This window comes from Rhinolophus ferrumequinum, chromosome 22 (assembly GCF_004115265.2).
Source record: "Rhinolophus ferrumequinum isolate MPI-CBG mRhiFer1 chromosome 22, mRhiFer1_v1.p, whole genome shotgun sequence".
NCBI classification, from domain to species: domain Eukaryota; kingdom Metazoa; phylum Chordata; class Mammalia; order Chiroptera; family Rhinolophidae; genus Rhinolophus; species Rhinolophus ferrumequinum.
In genome coordinates, this window is record NC_046305.1 from 2,137,983 (window position 1) to 2,164,408 (window position 26,426).

The 26,426-nt window shown below is 46.6% G+C and overlaps 2 protein-coding genes across 4 annotated transcripts; one reads left to right on the top strand and one right to left on the bottom strand.

Moving 5' to 3' along the window:
• Positions 1-1,597: 1,597 nt before the first annotated feature.
• ZSCAN31 (zinc finger and SCAN domain containing 31) lies at positions 1,598-6,314 on the bottom strand. 2 transcript variants are annotated; one of them, XM_033093877.1, is made up of 4 exons: positions 6,235-6,314; positions 4,537-4,990; positions 3,389-3,539; positions 1,598-2,903 (listed from the first exon to the last, which is right to left on the bottom strand). In XM_033093877.1, exons 2-4 carry the CDS (start codon positions 4,915-4,917, stop codon positions 2,128-2,130), a joined length of 1,308 nt encoding a protein of 435 aa, XP_032949768.1. In that variant the 5' UTR covers positions 4,918-4,990; positions 6,235-6,314; the 3' UTR covers positions 1,598-2,127. The 2 variants fall into 2 exon arrangements, with proteins under 2 accessions (XP_032949768.1, XP_032949769.1); XM_033093878.1 differs by having other exon boundaries at positions 4,537-4,928; positions 6,235-6,298.
• Positions 6,315-10,187: 3,873 nt separating this feature from the next.
• Positions 10,188-25,842, top strand: LOC117015284 (zinc finger protein with KRAB and SCAN domains 4). 2 transcript variants are annotated; one of them, XM_033093856.1, is made up of 8 exons: positions 10,188-10,233; positions 12,571-13,009; positions 14,265-14,451; positions 15,531-15,613; positions 16,770-16,893; positions 17,771-19,076; positions 21,527-21,889; positions 25,087-25,842. In XM_033093856.1, the coding sequence occupies exons 2-6, from the start codon at positions 12,614-12,616 to the stop codon at positions 18,664-18,666; spliced, it is 1,686 nt and encodes a 561-aa protein (XP_032949747.1). In that variant the 5' UTR covers positions 10,188-10,233; positions 12,571-12,613; the 3' UTR covers positions 18,667-19,076; positions 21,527-21,889; positions 25,087-25,842. The 2 variants fall into 2 exon arrangements, with proteins under 2 accessions (XP_032949747.1, XP_032949748.1); XM_033093857.1 differs by lacking the exons at positions 21,527-21,889; positions 25,087-25,842 and adding an exon at positions 11,050-11,111 and having other exon boundaries at positions 10,207-10,233; positions 17,771-19,628.
• Positions 25,843-26,426: the final 584 nt, after the last annotated feature.

The following is a 26,426-nucleotide window of genomic DNA, read 5'->3' on the forward strand; positions in this document are numbered from 1 at the left end:
TGAGGTGCTCAGCGAGCCCAAAGGACCAGGGGTGAGAACGGTGTACTCCTGCAGTGTACTCCTGAACATGTAACAGCCCTTGCCTTCCCCTTGGGGACTCACGTGAGGATGCAGAGCGGAGCCCTGTAACAACAGCTTTTTCCTAAAGCAAATTTATAGGAAATGTTTAGGCTTACTGGGTAAAGATTTTGCTGATTTTTTTGGCATGTGCCAGAGCACAGGACAATGCCTTGTTTCCCAAACCCACCTCGCTGCACCAGCCATTGTTTTCTGAGAGGCAGCTCCTCCTCTCAAGGTGAGGAAAGAAGTGGGTCCGTGTGGGGAGTACAGGGTTAGGGACTGAACGCTGAGGCAGAGGTTGCAGGTAGGAGGACAGGAGGAAAGTGATTTTCTTGGCACTTCTGGCATATTAGAAGAACTGATCAATGCACAGGGCTGTCTGGGGCCTTGAGACCCAAAGTGGGCTCCAAGAACCAGCAGGAATCAGGATCATGGGAACTTTTTAATAATGCAAACTCCTTGGCTCCATTCTTAACTTTTGAATTAAAATCTGCATGATAACAAGGTCCCAGGTGATTTGTAGACAGTCAATACAATTCAATTAAGCACTATCTAGATAATCTGAACTTAGATAATTGAACTATTCACAAATGAAACAGTCAAGGAATTTCAAATTTTTTTCCTTGTGGTCCCTAAGCTACAAGGAAAACCATATATATATATATATATATATATGTATATATGTATATATGTATATATGTATATATGTATATATGTATATATGTATATATATGTATGTAATGTGCAGTGGCACCTATATACATATACATATATATATGTATTTAACTTTATAAACTAAACCTCAAAGGTTTAACACAGAAAACTTTTAAGCTGAACTTTTATTTCTCCTTTAAAATTCTGATTCAGATTTTGATTGCAGAAAAGTATCATGAGACTGTCAGCAGACACATTTAATACCCTATTTAGTTGTAACATACTTAAAGTTCCACCTACATTCATTAGATGGTATTACTTATGTAAATCATAGTGCCCATTTATTGGCAGCTATGTCTCAAGTGCTTTACAAGTTTGTATTGATTTAATGTTCTGTACCCTATGAGAAAGGTAGTTACTCCATTTTATAGATGGGGAGACCGTAGTATAGTAAGGTCTCCTTTAATTAAGGGGCCCTAACGCATATAGCTCAGAAATGGAGAGGCGGCATTGGAACCTGGACAGTCTGGTTCCAGAGCCCGTGTGTGTAACCCTGACAATCAATGGCCTGGGCAGGCTGGTCTCCCAAATAAGAAGCAAGCTGCCTGAGGTCGAGGCTTCTTTTCGTTGATACTGCTCGCAGTGGCATTCAGAGTCGCCGACTGCCCTCCAAACAGCAGTAGCAGAGGAATAATGCTGACAAAAAAGACTGTGAATAAACGAGGTACGTTGGGAAGGTTTTGAAGTATTATCTTACTCATCATTTATCACAAAAATGGAAACCTTAAATATGGTAATGAACCACACTGAGAATGTGGACTTGGATATCAAATGGGACATAGATTTCTAAACCATCAAGACTACAGGCTTCACTCCATGGGTAATGAGTTTGACACCCCTCCCGATAAAGGCCTCAAAGACACCATACATTGCATTCCTAGGGAGACCATGGCAATGATTTCCTATAGGAATGAAAATGACTCTTATCCCCCAAAACCTTAAATGTGCTTAAAATGTAACCTTTACAGAAAAGAAAAAAATCTCTGAATATCCTTTGACTTTACCTACTTTTAAAAAGAGTACTACTCTTTTAAAAAGACTACTAAAAAGATGCTAGTCTTTTAGAATTGTTCAGTAGTCAGTATTACTCAAGAATGGAACCTCCATACCAATTTATTTCCAGGTAAGATTTGTTTCTTTTACGGGAAAACCATTAGAAATGGACCAAGGGATGAGGGATAAGGAGGCTATCTGCAGTTATCCACCCAGGAGACACCAGCATCTGGTTTGCAGACAAGCTACTCATTTCAAAGCAAAAAAAAAACCACCCAGCATGATAGGAACAAAAATTAGCCACTTGAAAAACCGTACTTTCCAAGACGGCCCAACTTAGGGGCCTGCGTGACTATAGAATCAGTGCAGTTTGGCGACAGTGTGGATTCTGAAGTGCCTAATGAGGTTGCTGTGATGACTGAAGGCCTTCCCACACTCATCACACTCATAGGGTCTCTCTCCAGTGTGGCTTCTCTGATGTTTTATAAGGAGTGTTCGCCTGCTAAAGCCTTTACCGCACTGACTGCACTGGTAGGGTTTCTCCCCAGTGTGGATTCGGAGATGCTGGAAGAGGCCTGCGTTCTGACTGAAGGCCTTCCCACACTCCTTACACCGATAGCGCTTCTCCCCAGTGTGTATCCTCTGATGCTGAGCAAGGTAAGAGCTCAGGCGGAATGCTTTCCCACACTGTTGGCATTCATATGGTTTCTCCCCCGTGTGGATTCTCCTGTGTCTGATGAGGCCATTGCTGGCACTGAAGGCTTTCCCACACTCCTTACATTGATAGGGCCTCTCTCCAGTGTGGCTCCGCTGATGTTCAATCAGGCCCGACCTCTGGCTGAAGGTCTTCCCACATTCTTCACACTCATAGGGCTTCTCCCCACTGTGGATTCTCTGGTGCTGAATGAGGACTGAATTCTGAGTAAAGTTTTTCCCACATTCACTACACCTGTGACGTCTCTCTCCAGTGGGATGTCCCCTCTGCTTTTCTACCCTGCTCTCACGTTTACAAGGTTCTCTGTACTTAGAATCTAGAGGAACATCTCTTTGGAGTCGGCTGTTCCCAAAATGTTCCGTTTCTTTTAAGACTTCTTGCTTCAATGCCAAATCCTGGATTTCAGGTATAGTTTCAACATCTGGAATAATAAACCAAACAATGTCATCTCTTTCCTTTATGAAAGAGTACAACCATAGGATAGAGAATAGGAAGATCCATGTCAAACACGTTCTAGGAATGCAAAACAGGGATTAAATGGGGATACTGAGGCCAGCAGAGTAAGGGGTCATCAGCACTGCTGAAAGGGCTGGCAAGTAACCTAGAGAAGCAGATGAGGCTCCCGGGGAGGACATAGACAAGTAGGCACTGTCCTGAGTATGGTACATGTATTAGTCAATCATCAGACGATGTTATGACTGAGGTGCTATGATTATCCGTATCTTATCAACACATAAACTAAAGGCACAGGGAGCTCACATGACCTTCCCAGTGTCCCAGAGCTACTACCATAAGTGGCAGTGCTTAAATTCCAACCCAGACAATTTGGCCCCAGAGTCCACAGTCTAACTATTATCCTATACAAGCCACCAGAGGTCCCCTGAAGGGACCCGTCAAAACCCTTACCATGTTCTCCAAATTTGTAGGGACGAAAAGATTCACATCTGAGCTGTGTCACCACGGACTGAAGCTGGATGGCTGCTGATTCCTGCTTGGCCTTCAGATGCACCACATCCTCTGAGAGCATGTCAGGATGTCTGTGTCCGTAACCTGGGGCCTGAAGGCAGGTAGGTATATTTGTGTGCATAAGAGAAGGACTCCAGAATCCCAGGCTGGTACTCAATGAAAGAGAACCACATGAAACATTTTGCAGAGAAATGGCATAGTTTAATTCCACACTCAAGGGGAGAAGGGGGACAATAAAAGGGACCCAACAAGGTGTGCTGGTTTAAAACAGGGGTGTGCAAACTTTTTTCAACATTTTTTACCAAGGGCCACATGCGGTAAAATACACAAACAGCCGGGCCACTCACTGGAGGTGAAGTACGTATTGCCTCACCTGGTTTATTTAAGTAAACTAAATATATTTTTGGAATTTGCTGCGGGCCAATTAAAAATGGATTGTGGGCTGCAATTGGCCCGCGGGCCGCAGTTTGGACACCCATGGTTTAACATATACTCAAAAGTTGATAGTCCTTCCTGTAAAAGATGCGGCCTAATTCCCTTCCCCGAGTGTGAGTTGTACTTAATGGCTCATTTCTGTTGAATATAACCTGTGGCAGAAGTGACGGTATATAACTTCTGAGACTGGGTCACGAAAAGCATTGAGACTAAGTCACTAAAAGCATTATTCTCTCTTAGGGAAGCCAACTGACATGTTACGAGGACACTCAATGAGCCCTAGGGAGAAACGTACATGGCAAACTACTAAGACCTCCTGCCAAGAGCCAGTGAGAGACTGAGGCCCTTCTCAACAATCATGGGAGGAAGCCGTCTTGGCAGTGGGTCCGCCAGCCTGTCAGGTCTTCAGATGACTGTAGTCTTGGCTGACATCTTCACTGCAACTACATGGGAGGTCTTCCTCAGTAGCTCCCCAAATGCCAACTTTCAGAAACTGAGATATTGTTTGCTTTTTTAGTTTTTAATGCTTGGGAGTAATTTGTTACACAATAACAGAGGACTAATACGCATGGCTTTAGCACACTAACCTAAGTCACCAAACTTCAACCTTCATTCAGTATTGAGTGTCTAGGAACCCAGCTTCCTCCGCTCACCTTGTTCTCTGGCTCATTAAGCACCCTCTCCAGATCTTCAACCACGGCCACCGCCACGTCCCCGCTCTCCGGGTGCTGCGCTCGCACCCAGGCCTGGAGCTCCCCAGGCAGGATGCTCAGAAACTGCTCCAGCACCAGCAGCTCCAGCATCTGCTCCTTGCTGTGTGTGTCTGGCCTCAGCCACTGATGACAGAGCTCCCGGAGCCGGCTCAGTGCTTCTCGGGGACCAGGAGTCTCTTGGTAACAAAAATGCCTGAAAAGTTGGCGGGAGGCCTCCTGGCCAGAAAAGCTGTTCTCTTGAAGGCAGGTTTCTTGGTACCAGATAGGGTCTTCCTCCACCTTCACAATCTTAAGTCCATCCTGTTCCTCTGTTGAATCCATTCTGGATTTCACTTAGAAGGGCAAAGGGATCACAGATTTAAGATTCTATGATTTAATATTTAGGAGGAGATACCTGATGATAAAATATCGTGCATTAATAAAAATAAAAAAGTAGTGGTGAAAAAAAGCAAAGTATAGGAATAATGACTATTATGCTACCATTTATGTTAACAAAAAGTGTATCTAGGATTTTACTTATATATTTAGATACTGGAAAAAAAGAATACGGCAGGACACATTAATGGCCCCAATTGTTCACCCTTCCCTGTAGCCATGTACACAGTAGTGCCCTCCCCCTGTGATTCCGGGCTGTCATGGGATTTGATTTGGCCAACAAGGATATGGAGCAGAATGGAACTTGTATAAGAATGCTGATAGTTTAATGGTTACAACCACTTCGGAAAATTCTTTAGAACTACCTTTTAAAGATTGAAAATAAAAAAGGTGCCCTTACTCCTAGACTGATTGTTTTCTAGCTGTGGTATCAAGTAGCCAGAACTGGTCTGTTCAATCACTGGACAATTCACTTCAGAGAACATGGTTTTGCAAGTCAGTCAATTAGTGACAACACATAGCTTTTGAAAATCAGCCAATCGTGAATGACTCATTCCAATAAACACAGCTTTGAGTGCCAGCTAATCAACAGTTTGTCCCCTGAAACCATACTTGTACAGAAACAGTCCACGTAACCCCAAAGATACAGCAATCACTGAACTGCATGCTTCTCAATCTCTGTGTTAAATTAAAAGACTTAATGACATGCACTGAATGGTCTTTAATTGGATCCTGGTTGGTACAAACTAATTGCAAAAGGCATTTGTAGGATGACCAGGGGAAATCTGAATATGAACTAGGTGTTAGATGGAATGCTCCCACATTTCATTGAGTGTGTTAATGATATTGTGGTTGTAACTTATGTATGTAAAATACGTATGTTAATTTTTAGAGATGCACATACAGAGCTATTTTGGGTCGACAAGTCCTGATGCTTGTAATTTCTTTTGAAATACTTAAAGAAAAAATAGATGCGACAAATACTGCATAATGTGAACACTGTTAAATAAAGCTAATGGTTATGCAGGGCTTCTGACAGGGAGCGAGAACCACAGTTGGAGCCCCCCTCCGCCCCCCCCCCCCTCCCGGGGGCTCTCCGGCCACCTCGGCCGGTCAGGATCGCGTCGCCCAGCCGGGCTCCAGGTGGGCGGACGAGCTCGGCTGCGCGCAGCGGGAGGGCCGGGGCCGCGCCTGCGCAGACGTCCCCTCCCCGCCCACTGCAGGGTGCGGAGCCGGCGGGTAGGGACCCGGCCTGGGACTCACCCTCGGGGTCCAGGGAAGCTCCAGGTCCCGGGCTGGACAGCGGCACCCGGGAAACCGACGACCCACAAAGGCCGGAAGTGCGTCAGCCGTGCGCCGACCCAGTCCCTCCCTGCTGGCGCTTTCGTACTCTCTAGGCGCTTGGGAGGTTCTCGCGTCTCAGTGACCTAAACCCTGTGAGACAGTCTGGACTTACGCGAGTGGGCAATAACTCTGAACATCTTTGTACACATGTGAAAGCCCGTGATCGAACATACATCATGTAAGAGGCAGATAGAATGACCCAGCTGCCTCTGTCGTCGGCCACCCCAGTGCTGGCACCACGGCCTCGCCAGCAGGGAGGCGTCGATGGCTACCCAGGGTCCTAACAGCACAGGGTCTGCTTATCCATGCGGTGCAGCTACTGCTGCATGTCCACCTGACTTGCAACACAAGTCAGTGTTGACTGCTTTATCCGGTACCACATCGTGAGGGGATCAATTCCTTTGGTGGCAAATGTTTACATAGGACCTCTTCTGCTTTGGAAGGGGGTGATGAACATGTTCTGGATATGAGTTTGGCTTTACTTCGCACAGGACCCAGCTAGCACTGTTATCCACGAACATACAGAATCGTGATCCACTGACGGAGGACTCACGTAACCACATTGAATCAAAGGGGGTACACCCTGGAGAGAGCATGCAATGAGCAGGTGGCCATGGGACCCACAGCTTCTACCACACACTTAACCATATTGACCAGAGGTTGAGATGTCTCAGGGTAAGTGTATGGGTCACCCACTAGGTAAATCATCCAGACCATCAGAGGATAATCAAGCATAAGGCAAATGGGTAGTAGAGGAGGAAGACAATGGATATCCTTTTTGAGTGTAGGATGTGCTATGTTAATGCGGGCTGTAATTCTTCCTACTCATCTACCCTTGTAAATTTCCACAGGAGGAGAGAAGAATTCTGGACTAGCTGTTCTTACTCCTTATTACAGCAAAGAAATGGTTCAGAGTGGTTCAAAAGTTTACTGCAGTAGACGTTGGGCTACAGTACCCAAAATGAGGCATTCATTTCTCCAGCTGTTTTGAGAGTTGATATTTGATGGCTGTTAGTTGAGCCTGTCACTGGTAATTTCCCTCCATCAAAGAGTTGCTTCACACAAGGTTACACTCTTCCCACTCCCAGACACCTTGCCTTAAGCAGAGCAATTCCAAAGACCATCCCAGTTCTTGAGCTCCTGATAAGATCAGCTGGAGCCTCTCTTGTAACTGTATCAAAGTTCACCTGCTCTGCCTTGTACTATTTCTTTAATCCCTGACTTGTGTTATTCCTGAAGATATATCTCAATAACACTCCATACAAATTGCCGGGGTCTTGAGTTGGCTTCCTGGGAACCCAATCTCAAACAATTTTCTTCTCTTCTTTATATATACTCACTTTCTGTGTTACTTCATCTATCTCCATGGATTTATATACTATCTTTCTGCTTCTGACTGCTAAGTTCATATTTCTAGTCCTGACTTCATGCCTGATTTCCAAATGCATATCTCCAGCTGCCTTCTCAATATTTCTACTTCAGGGTACACTCAGAAATTGGTCAGAGTACACTCAGAGAAAAGGAACACTCTATGTATGTCAAATGCTATTAATTAAATACAGGAATTAACTTACAAGGCAATGGAAAAGCTGACGAGCCAACTAGGGAATGGCGAGGCAACCGAGAGATTAGTGAGAGTAGGAAGATGTTATGACCCCTAGAGCTGGAAGAACAAAGGCCGGCGTGGAGCTTGATTCACCCAACAAAAAGTGAATCATGAAGAATTTTAAGTGAGACTAATGAAAGGGAGTATCAGAGGGTAGGAGTCAGAGCACCAGGTGAACCACAGATGTTGCTGGAGACACTCCCACCCCACCCCCAAAGCACAGAGAGACGAATGGAGAAATCCGCTGGTCTTTCCTCTTGCCTTCCAGTATTCTTCCCATGACTCCCATTGGCCAAAAGTATCCAGAAACCAGAGGCTAAAAAGACTGGGAAATGTCCCTTGATACACAGAAGAGGGCAGACGAAGGTGAGGAATGAATATGAGAGCAAACAGGCAAATGATTGGTCCAGCATGTCAAACTTAACCTGACCAAAAGCCACATACTGATCACCTCTCTTTAAGCTCTCTTCACCCATGAGATCTTCCAAATCTCATGAGATGTAATTTCATCCTTGCAATTCCTCAGTATAGCCTTGTAATCATCTTTGAATTATTTTTTTATTTCACATCCCATATCCAGTTTATCAGAAAATCACACTGGTTTTACCCTCAGAATGTATCTGGATCTCTTTCCACGTTTGTTACTACCACCCTGATCTTAGAAACCATCTGTCTCCCCACTGAGTCCCACCATAGCCTCCTTAACTGATCTCCCTGCTTCTGTCCTACAGGATATTCTCAACGCTGCAGCCAGAGTAATCAATTAAGTTAGCATATCACTCTCTTTCTTGAAACCCTCAAAAGACTTCCCAATTTACTTATGTGCTAATGTCCTTGCAATGACCTGTAGGATTTTGCAAGATCTCGTCCCTGTTGTCTCCCTAACCTTATTCCTTGTACTCTCCCTCTTGCTCACTCTATCTCAGGCACTAAAATGGAAAAACTGGTTTCTTATGTAGGGGAAAACCCAGTTCTTCCCTACTGTGTTTTTTTCTGTGTGTCTCCTTTTCTTTTATATAAAACACTTCACTTCTGACACTTCTGGTCACCAAATGTGTGGAGGTTTTTCTCCCGCCATAACAAGCAGTTCTCTGTGACGGCACCTGAGTGTCATACAATTTAACTCAATTCTAACGCTATGTACCGGGAACTAGTGTCAGATCCCAAAGGTTAAGAAGTGAGTCCCGTAAGACTGGCACCACCCCCCACTTCAAATGCCAGTCACAAGCCTAGCTGTGCTTCTGATCAGTCAGCTATAGAGTGGAGGTTCTAACGACCCCCTCCTTGGCTTTGATTAATTTGCTAGAACAACTCATATAACTGAGGGAAACACAATTACCAGTTTATTAAAGGATGTGACAGACACATGAAGAGATATTTAGGGTGCCGGTTCGATTCCCACATGGGCCAGTGAGCTGCACCCTCCACAACTAGATTGAAGGCAACGAGCTGCCGCTGACCTCCCCAGAGGTGCAGCCCGATGGCTCAGTTGGTTAGAGCGTGAGCTGTCAACAACAAGGTTGCCGGTTCAATTCCCTCCTGGATGGTGGGCTGTGTCCCCTGCAACTAAAGATTGAAAACGGTGACTGGACTTGGAGCTGAGCTGTGCCCTCCACAACTAGACTGAAGGACAACGACTTGGAGCTGATGGGCCCTGGAGAAACACACTGTCCCCCAGTAATCCCCAATACAATTAAAAAAATTATATTTTCTAACTTGCACTGGTGATGGGAAATTCATTTGTGAATATAAATTTTAAAAAAGTCTACATCCTTGCTAAGCTCTCTTATAGAGCATCATAATTTGAGTATTAGATTATTATCTTGAATTTTCTATGTAAATAATTCAGCCTGCTCCTTAAAAGTTTTGTATTTGTAATTGTTTTAACTAGGTAATTCAATCAGCTCTAATTTAAAAAATATATTAAAAACATGTACAGTAACATTCTTCCTCTCATCCTGATCCTCCTTTGCACTCAGTTTCCAACCATTTACCCCTTACAGGTATCCACTTATTGTCTTATGTATTCTTCAGGGTTTCTTTCTAACTGCACAAGAAAATATAACTAATTATATTTACTACCTTCTATTTTCAAATGTAGCAAACTATAGAAAGAGACCTGCGCCTTGCTTTTCTCCTTTTATCACAGCTGCAAAGCTCATTTTTAAAAGCCTTTTTAATAGGCACGGGGGAGGCGAGGTGAACGGCGGGGAGCTAGTGAACCACAGAGTGTCTGGAGGGGCGGCGGCCAGAGAGGCCGGAAGTGGCCCCTGTGACCCACCCCACGGCGGTTCGCGGGCTTCTGACAGTCGGTGAGTGTGGGGTAAGTCGCGGTCATCCCGTGGCTGGTTTCGGTGTCCTTTTGGGGCCGTCCTCCGGCAGTTCCGCAGCAGTTTTTTCTCGGGTGTGTGGGGGGGGGTGGTGTGTGTGTGTGTGTCTCCCGGTAGGAGCGCGCGCGCGTGCGTACAGAAACGCTGCCCGCACCCACCCAGGCAGCCGAGTCTCCCAGGAGCGAGACCCCTGGGAGAGACCCTGGGGCTGGCTGGAAGGGTGCTCTGCCGCTGCCAGAGTGGTGCGGGAGGTCCCCGCGTGGGGCCCATGACAGGTGCCCCTTGTCTAGGGCCGTTCCTGGGTGTCTGGGTCCGTGCCGCGGCGTTAGGAGACGGGAATATTGGGTCGCCCACAGACAAGCCCTGAAAATGGGAGCCGTTGCATTGCTGCTCCACCGGGAGACAAGGTCATTACCGGTGCCTGGCGCTTTGATCTAGACTTGATTGGACTTGGGCGCACTTGTTTCTCCATAGTTTGTTCGTGGAGCAGTGTCCCAGGTCTCTTGTGGCAACTGTTAGCAGGAAGTATTTTCTGGGGGCTCTCAATTGCCCAAATTCCATCCTTCCTTGTCCCTCTGTACTGTCTAAGGTTGGATTAAGAATTAAAACTCCGGAAGGTGCAGAACTGGAATTGTTTTTACCAGAGTAACCACTACCAACCTGACATTTTATAGTTCCTCTACCGTAAAGAGTCACTTACTGACACTTGAACCCCGTCATTTTTGGTTTGCAGTCACTTAAGGTTTAGAACTAGTGCCATCTGTTGCAAAGGAATCTCAGGGCTTCCTTTCCTTTTAGGGCATGCCCAGGTCCAGTGGCTTCTGGGAATGGCTAATGACAGAGAGGGAGTAACCTACGAGGTATGGTGTATGTGTAGTCTCCACCACCTTCTCCTTTTCTTCCTTTCTTTTCTGGACCTATCCAGCTTCTGAGAGAGAATTTTGTTACCTGTGTACTAAAGTTGAAGGGACCAATCTAGAACCCCATCCTGTATGTTTCATTCAACGTATGTTTTGTGTGCCGGCCAGTGTTCTAAGTGCTTTACAAATATTGACAAGTGTGTAACCACTCCATGAGGTAGATCCTTTTATTATCCCCCTTTTAGAGATAGGGAAACTGAGGCACTGAGTAGTTGATAAGAAACACAGCAAATAAGTGGCAGAGATGAGATTTGAATCGAGGCTGTCTTGTCCCTGTGCCAGTGTTCTGACAACAGTGTAGGGTAGCTCACCCAGCCTGGTTCTGGCTTTGATTTTGCTTAGTGACAGCGCTCATGTAAGGCACATGAGGCAGCCTCTGAATGCCCATCTGTCACTTCTCTGCAGCCACTAACACCTGAGACTTCACAGTGAGGGCAGGGTGGGCATTCCCTTCAGTGTTTGTGGGACACCCCATGTATTCTCTGTCTTCAGGAGACACAGTCCCCAGTCCCTGTCTGCCCACCCCATTCTGCTCCCCGTGTCCGACTATGGGAGACTTAGGAGTCTCTATGATGCCTGTCTGTCTTACCTGGAAGGAGCTTTGTTCTTACTCACTAGCCAGGTGACTCCCTCTTCTGGTCCCTAAGTTCCCTATAAGCGTTTGCCACTGAGACTTATCAGATGATTTTGTAACTCAGAACTTCGAGTTTTCATTCTTGACAGCAATGCTGCTAAGCTGGGGGCCCTTTAGTTCCCAGGGTAAAATTTAGTGATGTCTGGAGATGTTTTTTGATTGTCATGATGGGAGGGGTGGGTTTTGCTAATGGCATCTAGTGGGTAGAGGCGGGGTGCTGCTGAACACCCTACTATTTACAGGACAGCCCACCAGCCTCCCATAGCATAGATTAAGGCCACCCGAATGTTAGCAGTGCTTTACACAGACAACTATTCACCTAATGCTTTCACATTGCTTTGTCCTTTTACTAAGAAAACACAACAGAATTATTCTCTGTTTACTGTGTCAGGACTTGGGGAATACAAAAATGAGGAAGCTCAAGATGGAGCTGTTTTCAACACAGCCAAGTTCAGCAGGGTAGACAGATTGTTAAGTGGTGAACAAGGATGGACAGCTGCCGTTGTGTGTTTCCTGTGAAATCCATGGAGCACTCTCAGTGTGCTCTTTCCATGGAGGAGACAGTTCATTTGGCATGAGGTGGTGGGTGAGAGGCTCCACAGAAGAGGGGGCATGTAGTCTGTTTGCCCTGCAGAGACGTGGCAGCAGAGGCTAGGAAACTTGGGGAAGGAATCTTCACAGCTACTCCCGGGCCTTGTCCTGTGTCCCGGGGCCCACGGAGGGGCCACCTGCATTGTACTGCTCATAGAGATTCCCTGCTTTCAGGAATCTGCTGCAGAAGCTCAGGTCCAGCCACGGTAAGCCCAGCATGGCGACAGAGTCCAGACCCAGCGAAGCCCTGGGCGCCCCGTCCACGGACGACCAGTTGGGGCTTCTTGTCGTAAAGGTGGAGGACGAGGAGGCCAGTTGCAGCCCCGCTCCCGGGCCCGAGCGCTCCCGCCAGCGCTTCCGCGGCTTCCGCTACCCCGAGGCCGAGGGACCCCGCGAGGCGCTGGGCCGGCTGCGCCAGCTCTGCCGCCTGTGGCTGCGACCCGAGACGCACAGCAAGGAGCAGATGCTGGAGCTGCTGGTGCTGGAGCAGTTCCTGAGCATCCTGCCCGGGGAGCTCCAGGCCCGCGTGCGCGCACAGCATCCGGAGAGCGGGGACGCGGCGGTGGCCGCGCTGGAGTCCCTGGACAGGCAGCTGCCTGAGCCCAGGCCGCAGGTAGAGCCGCGCTGTTTCCCCCTGAACTCGGAACGAGTGTGGGCATTCCTTTCAGACCCCGAGGTGGCAGTGTGTGCCCCGTGAACCTCACTGGCAGCGAGGTGAAGCCCCGGGCCCCTCTCACAGTGATATTTCTAAACGTGTAAAGGAACATACAGAGGAACATCGAAGAACACAGTTGGGCGGGACTGCAGTTAGCCAAACGTTCCACAAATTCGTGGGAACGTTATATATGCATTTTCAAATTAGTGCACTAAATACTAGGCAGATCCAGGGACAGGTCCAGTAACGGGTCATTTCAAGGTTCTAAGAATGCGTGACTCAGACAATTTTTGCCTGCTTGTGAGGTGATGTGAGGACATCTGCAGTTTCTCTTGATGACAGAGTCCTGGGTATGATCATGACACGTGGCTCTGTTGCTTCTATAGTAAAAATAAAGATCGGTTTTTTTTCCTGTGGGAGGGAGTCCAGGGACCACAGATTCAGAACTTCTGGTGGAAAATGGGTTGACTTTGTCCTGCATCTTCTTACCTGTTTTAGGAGGAGGTTTCCTCTTTGCATTGTGTTGTGTCCTTGTGAACGTTCTTTCCGAGGACGTGTGGCCAGATCCTTCTAAACGGTGACCAAGAGACCAGGGTTCTTGACGGGGACCTACTGCACCCGTGCCCCGTAACGGAAAAGTCATTTGAAGTCACTTATGTCAGGCTCTTCATTCTTTACAGAGGATGTGGGAGCTGCATGTGAGAAAGGAATTTGACTATAAATGTCTGGAGGGAAGCCTGCATTAACGCGGACATACCACACGCAGGGGCCTGTTAGGTGCTTTCACATACCGTGACCTCGTTGACTGGTCCCCAGAAACCTGTAAGGTAGAAATTACCGTCCTCGTTTTTCACACAAGAAGAGATAGGAGTGTTCTCTGAGGCCCCAGAGTTTTCACAGAAGTACAAACGTTATAATGAGGGATCAGAGAGTCATGGTTAAGAGCACGGGCTCTGGAGCCACAGCCTCCGAGCTCCCATCATGGCACTACCACTTATTAGCTGGGTGACCTTGGGCAAGCTAAGGAAACTCTGTACCTCAGTTTCCCCATTACAAAAATAACAATAATAGTACCCAGCTCAGAGGGTTGTTGTTTGCGTTGAGTGGATTAAGATTCGTAGAGCTCATAGAAGTAGTGCCTGGAAGAGAAGGTACTAGCACGTGCAGAGCATGGTAGAAGTGTTTCATGAGTGAATACATCAATGACTTCCAGGTGCCAGGTGGTGACCAGGGGCCGCTGCTCTGTTGCACGATGGCAGTGTTGACTCCGGCTCAGAGGTCACGAAGTGCCCGGTTCCAGCCGATGAAGGCTCTGCTCAAGCACGAATGTGTGGGATCCCAGTCCCCACCAGACAGAGGTGAGGATTATCTTACGCCGACCTCGTCCAGTTTCGCTTCAGGTCCGTGACAAGGCAGATCTGTTGCTGGGGGCTCCACGTGCCCAGCACAGATGGACTCGACTTTCAGACTGAGACGAAAAGGGAAATTTCAAACGGTGGTGGAGAGCCTTCCTCACCAAATCTGGACATAGTAAATTAGACTTCGTTAAGATGTGGGTTTGGAAAGAATTGAATTTTTAACAACACTGTGGTCTCCACTCATTTAACATATCTTTGTGGAGACCCCTATGTGGTAGCCGTACAGTAGGCACCAGGGGCAGAGGCGGCATAAGACAGATTTCTTGCTGCAGTGGAGCTTACATTCCGGGAAGGAAGATAGCACGTACATTCAGAATACAATTTTAGGCACTGGAAAGTGCTGTGAAGAAGATAAGGCAGAATCGGTAAAGCCAGCCGGAATAGTCCCGAGATTGTAGGACAGCTGTAGACAGAGGAGCATAAACCCTCGGTCTGCAATGAGAACAGGATGAAAATCACTCAGTAGGAAACTGCTTCGTGTTCCCGGTGTTCGCCATGTGCTGTGAACACGTGGGTGGATTCCCAATACACGCGACACTGGGACACGCCAGTCATACCACGCAGTCCTTATTTCTAAAATGTAAAAGTTCCCTTTCGCTTCTCGAATCTGAGCAAATTCTGTATGAGCGGACACCAGTTTCCTCCTTTCTGGGCCCAGCTCTGTCTGGCTCCTCGAGGTTTTTAAAAGTAAAGCAAAAAATACCCCAAGAGCTACGAAAGACACTGTAACAACAGCAACAGAAATCCTCTTATCCCTTATCCTGGCGAAGTTCAAGACTAAAGCATCTTCAAACGGAAGGCTCTGTTTTGTTTTCACGTTGGTTTCACTACACCATCCCTACTGAGCAGCCTGTCTTTTTCTGTAGTTTTCATCCATCTACAGAGCACACCACACGTTCGGGCCCTAGGACGGAGCTGGTTGGGTCAGGAATTCTGGAAAGGAGCACTCCGTAGGCACTTCCTGGCAGAAGGTGCAAACCCAGCATTTGAACTTGGGTACCACAGGCAGGGAGGCGGCAGGCGAGGGTGTGGATCTCATCCAGGGCCTCTCTCCTTCCCAGCTCTGCAGGTGCCTGGGCTTGCTGTGGGCGGGCGCTATACAGCGCACGCAGTGGTGGCCGCCGGGCTCACTCCAGAGTCCCAGGTGAGCTGGAGCCCCTCTCCCTTTTCCGTGCCCTCTGCTCCTGTGTGCTGCCATGGGGTCCCGCCCTCCCCACCCTAGACCCCAACCCAAGTCCTAGATGGGATTTTCATGTCCTCATCTGTGCCGAGGCTGTTGACCATCTCCTCGCTTCTTTTTGGTGCCTGGCGGAAAGCTTTGTCCTGTTGTGTCTTTTTTCCTCCAAAAAGTAGAATTGACTTACGCAGATGGTTAAGAGCTTCTCAGTGCTTTGTATTATAGTCGATTGTTAAGTAAGCAACAGCATGACAGTCACTTTATCACGATGACCTGTGATAAGCTGACTCATAACTAGGAGAAACCACTCCGTGACCGAGGGCTGCTCTCTTCCCAGAGCCTTTTCCTGTTTTGTCAGTAGCTTGGCGGGGGGCTGTCTGTGTTCCCCAGATCTTCCCTATTCTGTCTCTCTGGTCAGCTCCTTCTTCAAAGGGATTTTCTTCTTCCAGAAGGACGCTATGGCAAATCAAACTGAAGATTTTCTTGTGATGGTGGTTTTGTTTGGTTCTGTTTTTTAAAGTTTCTGAAAATCGTCCTGTTAGTGAGCGATTAAAAACCCATGGCCTCGGCCTTCAAGGAACTTAAATTTGAAGGGACAGATAGGGCATGTTCTTTTATCTAAACTTAGAATACAGTCTGAACAAGCTTTACTTACACTGGGTTTTAATTTGCTACCCAGTTCTTCAGGCCCTTGAAGACAGTGTTTGAGGCTCTGTAGTGTCCATTTTCTTCCCTGCCTTTTCTCCCCTCAGACCTCGATTTCGTTGTATTTAAAAAAAAGAGTAATGTAAACGAACCCCCACCCCAGTTTGTCCCAGCACATCACAAATCTTCTGAAAGGTTTGGATTTGGTTTCGTTTTCTTCACTGTGTTGGCCTTTATTTTCCAAACCGTTTCACTTTCTGGACTGTTTAGGTATTAAGTGAAGTACTTACCCCAATGCGTGTAATACTTCTTTCCTTATATGGCCCATGTGATTAGAGGTCAGATTAAGTGGGTCAAAGGGTGCCACACAGGCCCTTTTTCACAGGGCCCCTTTCAGGGGATGTTCATTCTTTGCATGTGTCAGCTTTGGGAGTGATTTTGGACGAGAGGAACTAGGTGGGATTCCCTGTTGTTGCAGGGGCTGCTGAAAATGGAAGATGTGGCTCTCACTGTGTCCCCTGGATGGACAGAGCTGGATTCATCTCAGGCGAAGTCATACAGAGATGAAAGGCAGGAGGACGGTGTTCCTCTGACCTCCCTGGGTAAGAGCGATGGGCACTGATTGCTCTTCAGGTTTCCTGGCTTCCTTTGTATGAGAACCAACTGGGCAGTTAGAAGCCAGGGTTTGCATTCAGAAGGCTGTTATGGACTAGCTCTCTGACAGGGCTTTGCTCCCTGCCCTGTCAGTGTTCTAGTCAGGTTAAACGGGAGGATGCGGATACAACGCCTAGTATAGGCTCAGCGCAGATGCTAGGTCAACGTTGATAGCCCTGAGCGAGGCGAGCTGCGGGGTCTCTTCAGGTCATGGGCTGGGGGACCATAGAGTGGGAGAGCTGCAAGTATCTTAGAGATTGACAACGGAGCCTGACCTTGGAGATGAATGTCGACAGGCACCGAGATGGCCTGGCTTCTGAGTTCACACAGCTCGTTTGTGGCACCGTGGGGGCTCCGACTGAGCTCTCTCAGCGCAGAAGCCAGTTCCATTTGGGGACCGTGCCTCTGCCTGGGATAAGTATAGAGATGACTATGCTTTTCATCGCTCAGTGACTAATCTCTGAGTTCCCACTGTGTGTTTCTTACAGAACACTTCAGAAGCCCTTTCCCTCACCTTGCCAGCTACCACCTTCTGCCCAGCCATTTTATCATCCATCCCTAAGTGCATGGCCCTGCCTACCTGTCCTTATAACTTGGAGCCTCTGCATGTGTCCCCAGCACAGTTGACACCCCTTCCCTCCATCCTCAGCTTGGACCCTTCTTCCTCCTAGCATCCCTTCCTCTTCATTTCCATCCTGATTCCTGTGCTGAAATCCTCATCCACGCTTATACAGACCTCTGTAATTCTCGCCACCCTGGGGTCATCAGAGAGCTTTTTTCCATGGCGGGGCACAATTGAGAGTTGCTGGTCATTTGTTATTTCAGGTGGTGAAATGCAGAATAAGATCAGAGACTTGCCTCTAGATGAGAAACATCCAGAAGAGGAGCCTGGGCAGACCCTGCGCCACCTGTGTGAAGCCATTGCTCCAACCCCACACCCCCTGGGTGAAGCCATTGCCCCGATCCCTGCACGTGCAGAAGCTGGTGAGCAGGAGGGCAGGTTATACAGAAAGCAGAAAAGCGCCACGGGGAGGAGGCGGCACATCTGCCAGGAATGTGGGAAGAGTTTTGCTCAGAGTTCAGGCCTGACTAAGCACAGGAGAATCCACACTGGGGAGAAGCCCTACGAGTGTGAGGACTGTGGCAAGTCCTTCATTGGGAGCTCTGCTCTCATCATTCACCAGAGAGTCCACACTGGGGAGAAACCCTATGAGTGTGATGAATGTGGGAAGGCCTTCATTCAGAGCTCAGACCTCACCAAGCACCAGAGAACTCACACCGGGGAGAAGCCCTACGAGTGTGATGAGTGTGGAAAGACCTTTAGCCAGAGCTGCAGCCTCCTGGAACATCACAAAATCCACACTGGGGAGAAGCCATACCAGTGCGACATATGTGGCAAAGCCTTTAGGCGGAATTCACATCTCCTGAGACATCGGAAGATCCATAGTGATAAAACCGTTCAGGATCCTGAACACGGGGAGAGCTGGGAGAGTCAGGGGACGCTGGAGAGTCACAAGGGGAACGTTGAGGCTCCCGTGTCTTATCGATGCAATGAGTGTGAGAGGAGTTTCACTAGGAGTAGAAGCCTTATTGAACATCACAAAATCCACACTGGAGAGAAGCCGTATCCCTGTGATGCATGTGGAAAAGGCTTCACCCGGACTTCATACCTTGTTCAACATCAGAGGAGCCACGTTGGGAAAACAATTCTGTCTCGGTGACCTATGTCTTCCGTGCCAAAGTTGAAGTGAAGGCACCCTGGGTCCCTTCCTGACTACAGAAACTGGGCTTGGGATGTATTGCCCCCTGTACACCGTCAGGCATGTGTGTGAGGGGAAATATAGTGCGTGGCTGAGATGAATTATCTTCTACATTCTAGAAGGTGACTAGAAAAAAACTTGTTGGGAAAGGAAGCGTTGTCTGGAAGAGGTAGGACCTCAAGTGGTTTGCTCTCACCTACCGGACTTCAAGGGCTTCCAGACTGACTCACCACTCCCAGCCATTACTTGATGACAGATCCTGGGTAGATGGCTGATTTGGGGCTGCTCTCTGACCCCTCATTTTGCTTATGTGAACCCTTCACCAGTGGGTTGGATCAGTGACATCTCTACCCCACCATTGTGCCTTGCATGTAGGTGCTACAAATGTTTATTAAATAGACCACTGCATTGACCTTCATTTCTCGGAAAATCTGGTGTCTAGATTTCAAGGGTTTCTATCTAAGGCCATTTTTGTTTGTCTAATTCTCTGAGGTTCTAGATTCTGGGTCAATCTAGTGCATTCATTGCCAAGTACATAGAAATTTCAGTACAGAATGTGCAAGGACTGAGGAGTGTTTATTTAAAATATGACAATGGATATAGTGGAACATAAACCTAAACCAAGTTTTAGTAAAGAGCTATAAAAATATTTTTTTATCAACACAAAACAGAATTAGGAGACCCAGTCTGAAATATTTCAATTTTTCATGGAAAATCAAGATAAAGGGTTTGGAGGTGTACAAATTTGCAACTCATTCAGGACAATTAGATTTAATGTTCTGAGTCTTGAATTACCTTTAGAGTTCATGCAATCATGAAAAGGCAGCGTCCCTTGCAGTTAAGAACTCATGCTGTAGAGGCAGATTAAATCCTGCCTCTGCCACTTATGAGGTGAGTCACCCTGTGAAAATTACTGGTATGATGTCAAATAAATACATTTAAACTTAAGTAAATGTTACCAGTAGACATTTGACTGGTTTATGTATATGTTGAAAAGTTGTTATATACTTGTTGACAAATTGTTCTTGTCTCTATTTCATTAGAAAACTAAGAACCTACCTATATTTATAGTCAAAATTTATTTAGTATAGTAGTCATGTTTCTTACTTTTTTCCTATAGTGACTGGTAAATCATTCTGCCTGTTACTGTGTTTTTAATAATTATCCCAACATTTTTATGACTATGTTAAGGTTAATATTTATATATTCCCTAAATAAGAAACTTAATACCTTCTCCTTCCCCATCAAAATTCCTATCTTAATCCAGGTTTCTATTTTCAGAATAATATAAATGTAACTTTCTTTCCAATGTAACTTTTATGCTTATCGCCAAATGCAAGCTAACCTCCCAAAAATGAGCAACCTAAGTTGTAAGTATCTCTACTAAATCTGTTAGGGATTGCTTTTTTAAAATCATGCATAGATTCTTCCCGAATATTAGCTAAGAACAATCTATTGGGAATTCCTTTTGGAATGCTAGTAATAGGAACAGATAACAACAATGGCTTAAACAAGGTAGCTATCTGTATTTACCTCACATAAAAGTAGTCTATAAGGTAGGAAGTCCATGATTGGTATGGTGGCTTCGTGGTCACAAGGGACCCATGCCTCTTCTATATTTCTGTTCTACCATCTGTAGCATACAACTTCCACCCTCAAGGTAACCCCATGGTCATGTTGGCTATTGGAGCTCCAACCATCAGAGAGAAGGAAGAAGCAAAACGGTGCGTCTTTCATCTAAGGCAGCACCCTTACAGAGCTTTCCAGGAAACCCAAAACATTATTATACACAAAACAATATTCATAAATTTAATTGAACGCTCCTAACAGTAACAGAGACTAGGAAATTGACTCTTTAGCTGGTCGTATTGTTACTCCTCTCCTGTGATTAATAATCAGCCTTCCCTGGTTGATAAAACCCCAGGGAGAGGATTTATGACAATTCCTTTTGGAGACTCTGTCCTTAGGCAGATAAGAGAAGGGGGTGGGGGAAGTGGTGTCAGACAAAGCCTCTCTCTTTGCTGTTTTTCAAGTGCTTACGGCGCAAGATAACCAATCTATTGAAGCGCGTGTTTTGGGGAAGCATATTCTGGTACCATTCAGTAGCATGATAGAATTTAGGCTTTAACAGTATCCCTCTGGCTGCTCTATTGAGAATAGACTGTGGAGGACACTGGTAGAAGCAGAGGGACCAGTTATAAGGTTATGGCAGTAATCCAGAAGCGAGATAATAGTGTATCAGCCCATCTTTAGGAGAATGGATGAATGAAATGCTGTATCCTCTAGTGGGTTATACAATTGTTAATGAAAATTAATTTTAACTCAAAAAGTGGATAAATCTTAGTAACGTATTGAGTGAAAAGGCAGTATCAGATTACTTATGATGTGATGCCTTCTTGATCGAAAAGTCAAACCATATATTTTTTGGGCATGCATATGTACCTGATAGAACTATATTTATAAAAGTAAAAGGATGATAAGATTTGTAATAGTGGTTCTGTCAGATGAGAGGAGTTATGGAGAAGGACAAGGAAGAGACTGATAGTAAATGTAAATCGTTGTAGTTCTTACAGATTGGGAAATGGATCCAGGAACGTTCAAGTTTTAGAGCCAGGGATAATGATTAATCGCATTTGGTATATCTGAGTCCCACCGGGGTTGGGGTTGAATCAAAATCCAGGAAGGCTTTGCGCGGGTGAAGTCGTTGCTCGTTCTTGTGGCTGGGACCTCAGGACTCCAGACTGCAGGTGAGGCCCAGGCCGCGAGGGCGCAGCAGAGCCGAATCTGGAGCTACAAAGCGGGAAAAAATTCTTCCATTTAGCTCTGAGAACTTCGGGACCGTGACGAAGATTCCTGGGAAATGGAGTCCGAGGGCCGAGGGGACCAGAGGCTTCTGGGAAGTGCAGTTCAAGCGGGCCTGTCGTCTTCTGCGCAGACTCAGAAGTCTGTATGGACGGAAACCTGGAGATAGGACGCGGGTGCGGTCCTTCCACCGGAAGTGACCGATCGGAACCAGCGTCGTGGGAGAGGTGAGTCCGGCTTGGGGACTCAGATGTCCGGCCCTTTGTCCCCTCCAAATACGCAGTCCCTACCATGTTCCCTTCGGGACTGCAGCCGTTCTGTGACGCCCTGACCCGGGACCTCAGAGGAATCCCGAGGAAAGGTGGAACCAGGTTCGGCATAGGTAGGGCATTCGCACCCGCCCATTTCGAATGGGGTTTCCATAGTTACCCGGCCGCGCGTTTTGTCGGCGTGAGAGCTGAGGGGGCGTGCGTGGGGGCGGCTGGTGGTCCGGCTGCCGAGGGTCGGGGGTCACGGGTGAGAGGAGTGTCCTGGCCGCGTCGGGCGCGACCCCGAAGGGTGGCGTCTGTCTCGGATCCGCTGCTTCCTGCCGGGAGAAGCTGCCGGAGTCCGCCCCCGACTCCTGCTTCTCACGGGAGGACCTACCAGCTTGTCGTAGGAAAAGTGGGGCCCCCTGACCTCCTCATGCAACCTATTTGCACCGTAGCTGCTTAGTGAGTATTTTCTGTGTGCCGGGGATGCAGTGCAACCAGCGCTGAGGCCCTGCCCTCGTTCTTAGAAGGAGGGACACCAGAGTGCCTCCGTGGGCGTAGGTGCCGTGGGCGCCTCCCGGACACGCTCTGCCTCGAGGCGCTGCCGGGAACACGCGTGTCCCTTCCCTCTCCTCCTTTGCCAGCGGAACTCTCCCGGTCCTTCTGCCCCAGCAGCCGCACCAGGGACCCGGTCATCCATCGGGAGCCCTGCTCTTTCCGAACCGCCACCTTTCCGTGTTTGTTTACGTGTCCGCTTTGCTATTTGTGTTGAAGCCTCAACACAATTATGCTCAGAATGTTCATGAGCTTGAAGTTGGTAAGCTTAAATGTCTTAGTAAGACATTTAAGAACCAGCTTTAGGAGGAGATATCAAATCCTTGAGGAAAAGATAATTCTAGAGTTGTGGACTGTTTGAAATGGATGAGAAGTGATGAAACACCTGGAGTCCTTCAGCTGTCTAAGGAGATGACATGTTGTGGAACCGGCACTTGGCCTGATCACTGAAGTGTAAGCGAACCGTGGATCATATAGGGCAACTTTACTGTCCATCTTCCTGTGCTAAATGACATGTGCCCATAGAGCATTAGGACACCACCTGGTAAGCACAACACATTTTGGAAACTTAACAAGGAGTGATGTCTGCCAATCGATTGTCCTGGCAAAGTATGAAGGAGCGAGACTCTCTGATTGATATACCATAGTACTAACCCCTTTGCCCCCCTCTGTCAATGCTGAACTTGTTCTTCCTTATTCCCACTCAAGCTGTTTCCAAGGCTCAGTCTGAGCTTCTGATCTTCATTTCATACTCTAGGAGAAATATTCCTGATATTTATCTTCAACTGCCCTTTCCGTGGATCGTGTTAAAATCTATAATTCCATTCCTTGTAACCCCATATAAATCTCATAATATCTGTGGGAAACGTTTATCCAAGTGGATGACTCCTGATCATCTTAAATATAGAATATCCAAAACACGACTCACCTCAAACTTTCCTAATTTCCACTTTTATTCAATAAGTCAACAAATGTGAGAACTTAAGAATAAATATTAATACTGCACGGTCCTTTACATCATGGAGTCAATTGATGAAGAAAAACAGCCCAACAACTAAAACTAATACAAGGTGGTATGTGTTGTAGTCACAGATGTTACGTGTTAGGAGCTGTAGTAACTCATAGTAGAGGTGATGAATTTCTGTCAGAGGTAGTGGAATTCTTAGTCGCTCCCACTGGTGCACCCTACACACTGGTCTCACCATCAACCCACTTCCTCAGCTCTTCTCCTCTCCTTTTTGCCTTTCTGAATCTTTCTCCTCCTTTTTTCTCCAGTTTAAGCCCCACCACCTCTAGAACTATTTGCTACCATTTGTACACATACACATGCATTCTCTCCCTACCTCAGAACTGTTAGAATATTCACTGTCTCCACCATACCACTTGTTTAGTACTGCAGCTTTCAACATTTATCCAGCACTTTCAATGAGTGTCATGTGGAACATGTCTTGTTACTTCAATGTTTTATATCCATGTGTGTTTTATGTCATTTTTTCCCAACTGTTTTGCAAAATCAAACACTGTTTTCTTCTCATTCCTTATAGCTGTACGTGAGAATACAGATTTTCCAGGCATCCCCCATACTAACCATGTCAGCATCTCCTGAGCAGGGCCCAGGAAGGTGTTTCTAACAAAGTTCCCACGTGATGCTTAGGCAGTGAGCCTAGCTCTAAACTCAAGCCTTTCTTGGAAACCACTTCCCAGAGCTTTGCGTGTGATAAGGGTCTTAATAAAGCACATGTCAGTGCAACAGTCAGTAGTCAACTTGATGAATTGTTTAGTGGACCTGAAAGATTGATATTTACCTGTCAGAACTGTACTCTCTGCTTCAAATCTAAATTCCTGGTATTCAGTTTTTCCGTTCAGAAAGCAGACTATTCCCACGTACTGATAAGTCTTGGGGAACTTATTTATATGCAAGACTCAGATGGCAGATGAGAAAGTGGTGTTGCGAGTTTATTATATTTTATTGTGAGACAATAGGCCCCAATATCCAGTACCTGGACTGAGCCGTGAATCTAGGAAGGCAGAGAAGGAACTATTGAGACAAAAGGAAATCTGTCCTTTATGTTTCTGTCTTTTCATACTGCAGTCCATCCTGGAAATGAACAGTACATTAATTGACACAAACGGTTTTTGTCAGGTCATTCTGCTCAAAAGCTTTCATTGGCTCCCCAGTACCTAAAAGATAAACTGTGGATCATGAACTTGACGTTTGAGGCTTTCTGGAATAAGGCCTTTGCTTCTAATTTCCATGGACAAACCTACTGAACTTTTGCTTCTGTTCGGGCTGTTTTGTTGCTTGTAATTTCCTATTTCTGTCTCTCCCACATTGGATATCCCACAATGGATAGGTCCAATCCTATCCATTCTTCAGAAGTTAGTTTGTAAATTGAGCTTTCCCTGACCATTGCAGCCAACTGTGCTCGTTCCCATCTCCAACTCCATGAAGCACTTCTATCGTCTTTCTTTTTGGGGTTTTATTGTTTTTATAACGTACAAGTAATTGAATTGCATGTAGCGTGTGAACATTTATTACCACCTTATATTTATATTTTGTGTAATGTTTCTAATTCAAATTATCTTGTTTTTACATTTAAATTGTAAGCTGCTTTGAGGTAGAAATTTTGTAACAGAACCGTTCACAAAGCGGTTCTTTCAGTGCTTTCACATGTAGTAAATGCCCAGTACATGTCTGTGTAATAAAAAATGGCTCTTTTTGTTGTGATCTTTCAACTTCCTACACAGTAATGGTAACTTTTCTACTCCTTAGGAGAACTCTTGAAACTGAATAAGACCCTTTGAAAAGCATAAGTGGGTTTTCTGGTAATTCCTTCAATCCCAAGATGACGACAGAATCCAAGAAAGCCGCAGCTAAGCCCGTTCTGGAGGATGAAAGACTTCTGATAGTGAAGCTAGAAGAGGAAGATTTTGTCTAGGGACAGGACACTTGCTCACCAAGAAGGGACTCTGTCAAGCAGGAGCTCTGCCGGCAGCTTTTCAGGCAGTTCTGCTACCAGGATGCCGCTGGGCCCCACGAGGTGCTGGGCCGGCTCCAGGAGCTCTGCCATCAGTGGCTGGAGCCAGAAAACCAAAGCAAGGAGCAGATGCTGGAGCTCCTGGTGCTGGAGCAGTTCCTGAGCATCCTGCCCGGGGACCTGGGTGTGTGAACGTCACCCAGAGAGTGGTGAGGAGGCAGTGACCACAGTGGAAGATGTGAGGAGTGGCACTGATGCAGCCATGCTCTGGGTACAGAGGGCATGGCAGAGCTGAGCCCCCCTGAATGGATGGAGTGTCACTAAGAGAAGAAAAGGCCTGAGGATGACTATCTTGGAGGAGCTCAGGGTTCAGTTCAGGGTGCATTTGGGTCCCCTTTGCTCTCTGTTTGGTACTATACCCCAGCTTACAGTCGAGTCAGACTTAAATCTTCTTTCCCCAGTTTTGTATTCACACAGGAGGTTCTCTTTGTTTCGGGAAGATGTTTAATTCCAAGAGGGACTCTCTCCTAATCCCAAACATACTTTATTTTTCTCAGGTTCCAGTCCCAAGAAATGTTCAGGAGGAAGGTGGCACCTCCTGGACCAGCACTTAGTGACCAGTTCCAGCCAGTGGACACCACGGCCCATCATGTTTCCTCCGAAACCCGTCTCCCACTGGACTATGGTAAGGGGCAGTGTTCTATGCAGTGCGTGTCACTGAGGAGTGCGACAGTGCATGTCCCTTCTCAGACTAGTCCTCGTGCTGTAGGTGTTTCTTTATTACCCGATGAGAAGTAGAAAACTTTTTCCTGTGTGTCACTGGCCAATTAGAGAGAGAAAAGTTTCATCCTTATCCAGAAAATTTGCATTTTTCCATACATTCTTTATTCAGAATACTCGCATGTCTAAAATGTGAGTTATTTTTACCTTAGGGGCAAATTAAAGGAAAGAAAGGTGAATGAGTTGAGAAAATGTCAGAAAATAAGAAAAGAAGCATGTGGACAGAAACAAAACATGCTAATAGAGAAGTGCATATAACGAAAAAGAGGCCAATGCGTGATGATACACTCAGAACATAATTCACAGATTCGTAGAACAACAGCCATAATGTTGCCCTTTTTTGTACTTTTGACCT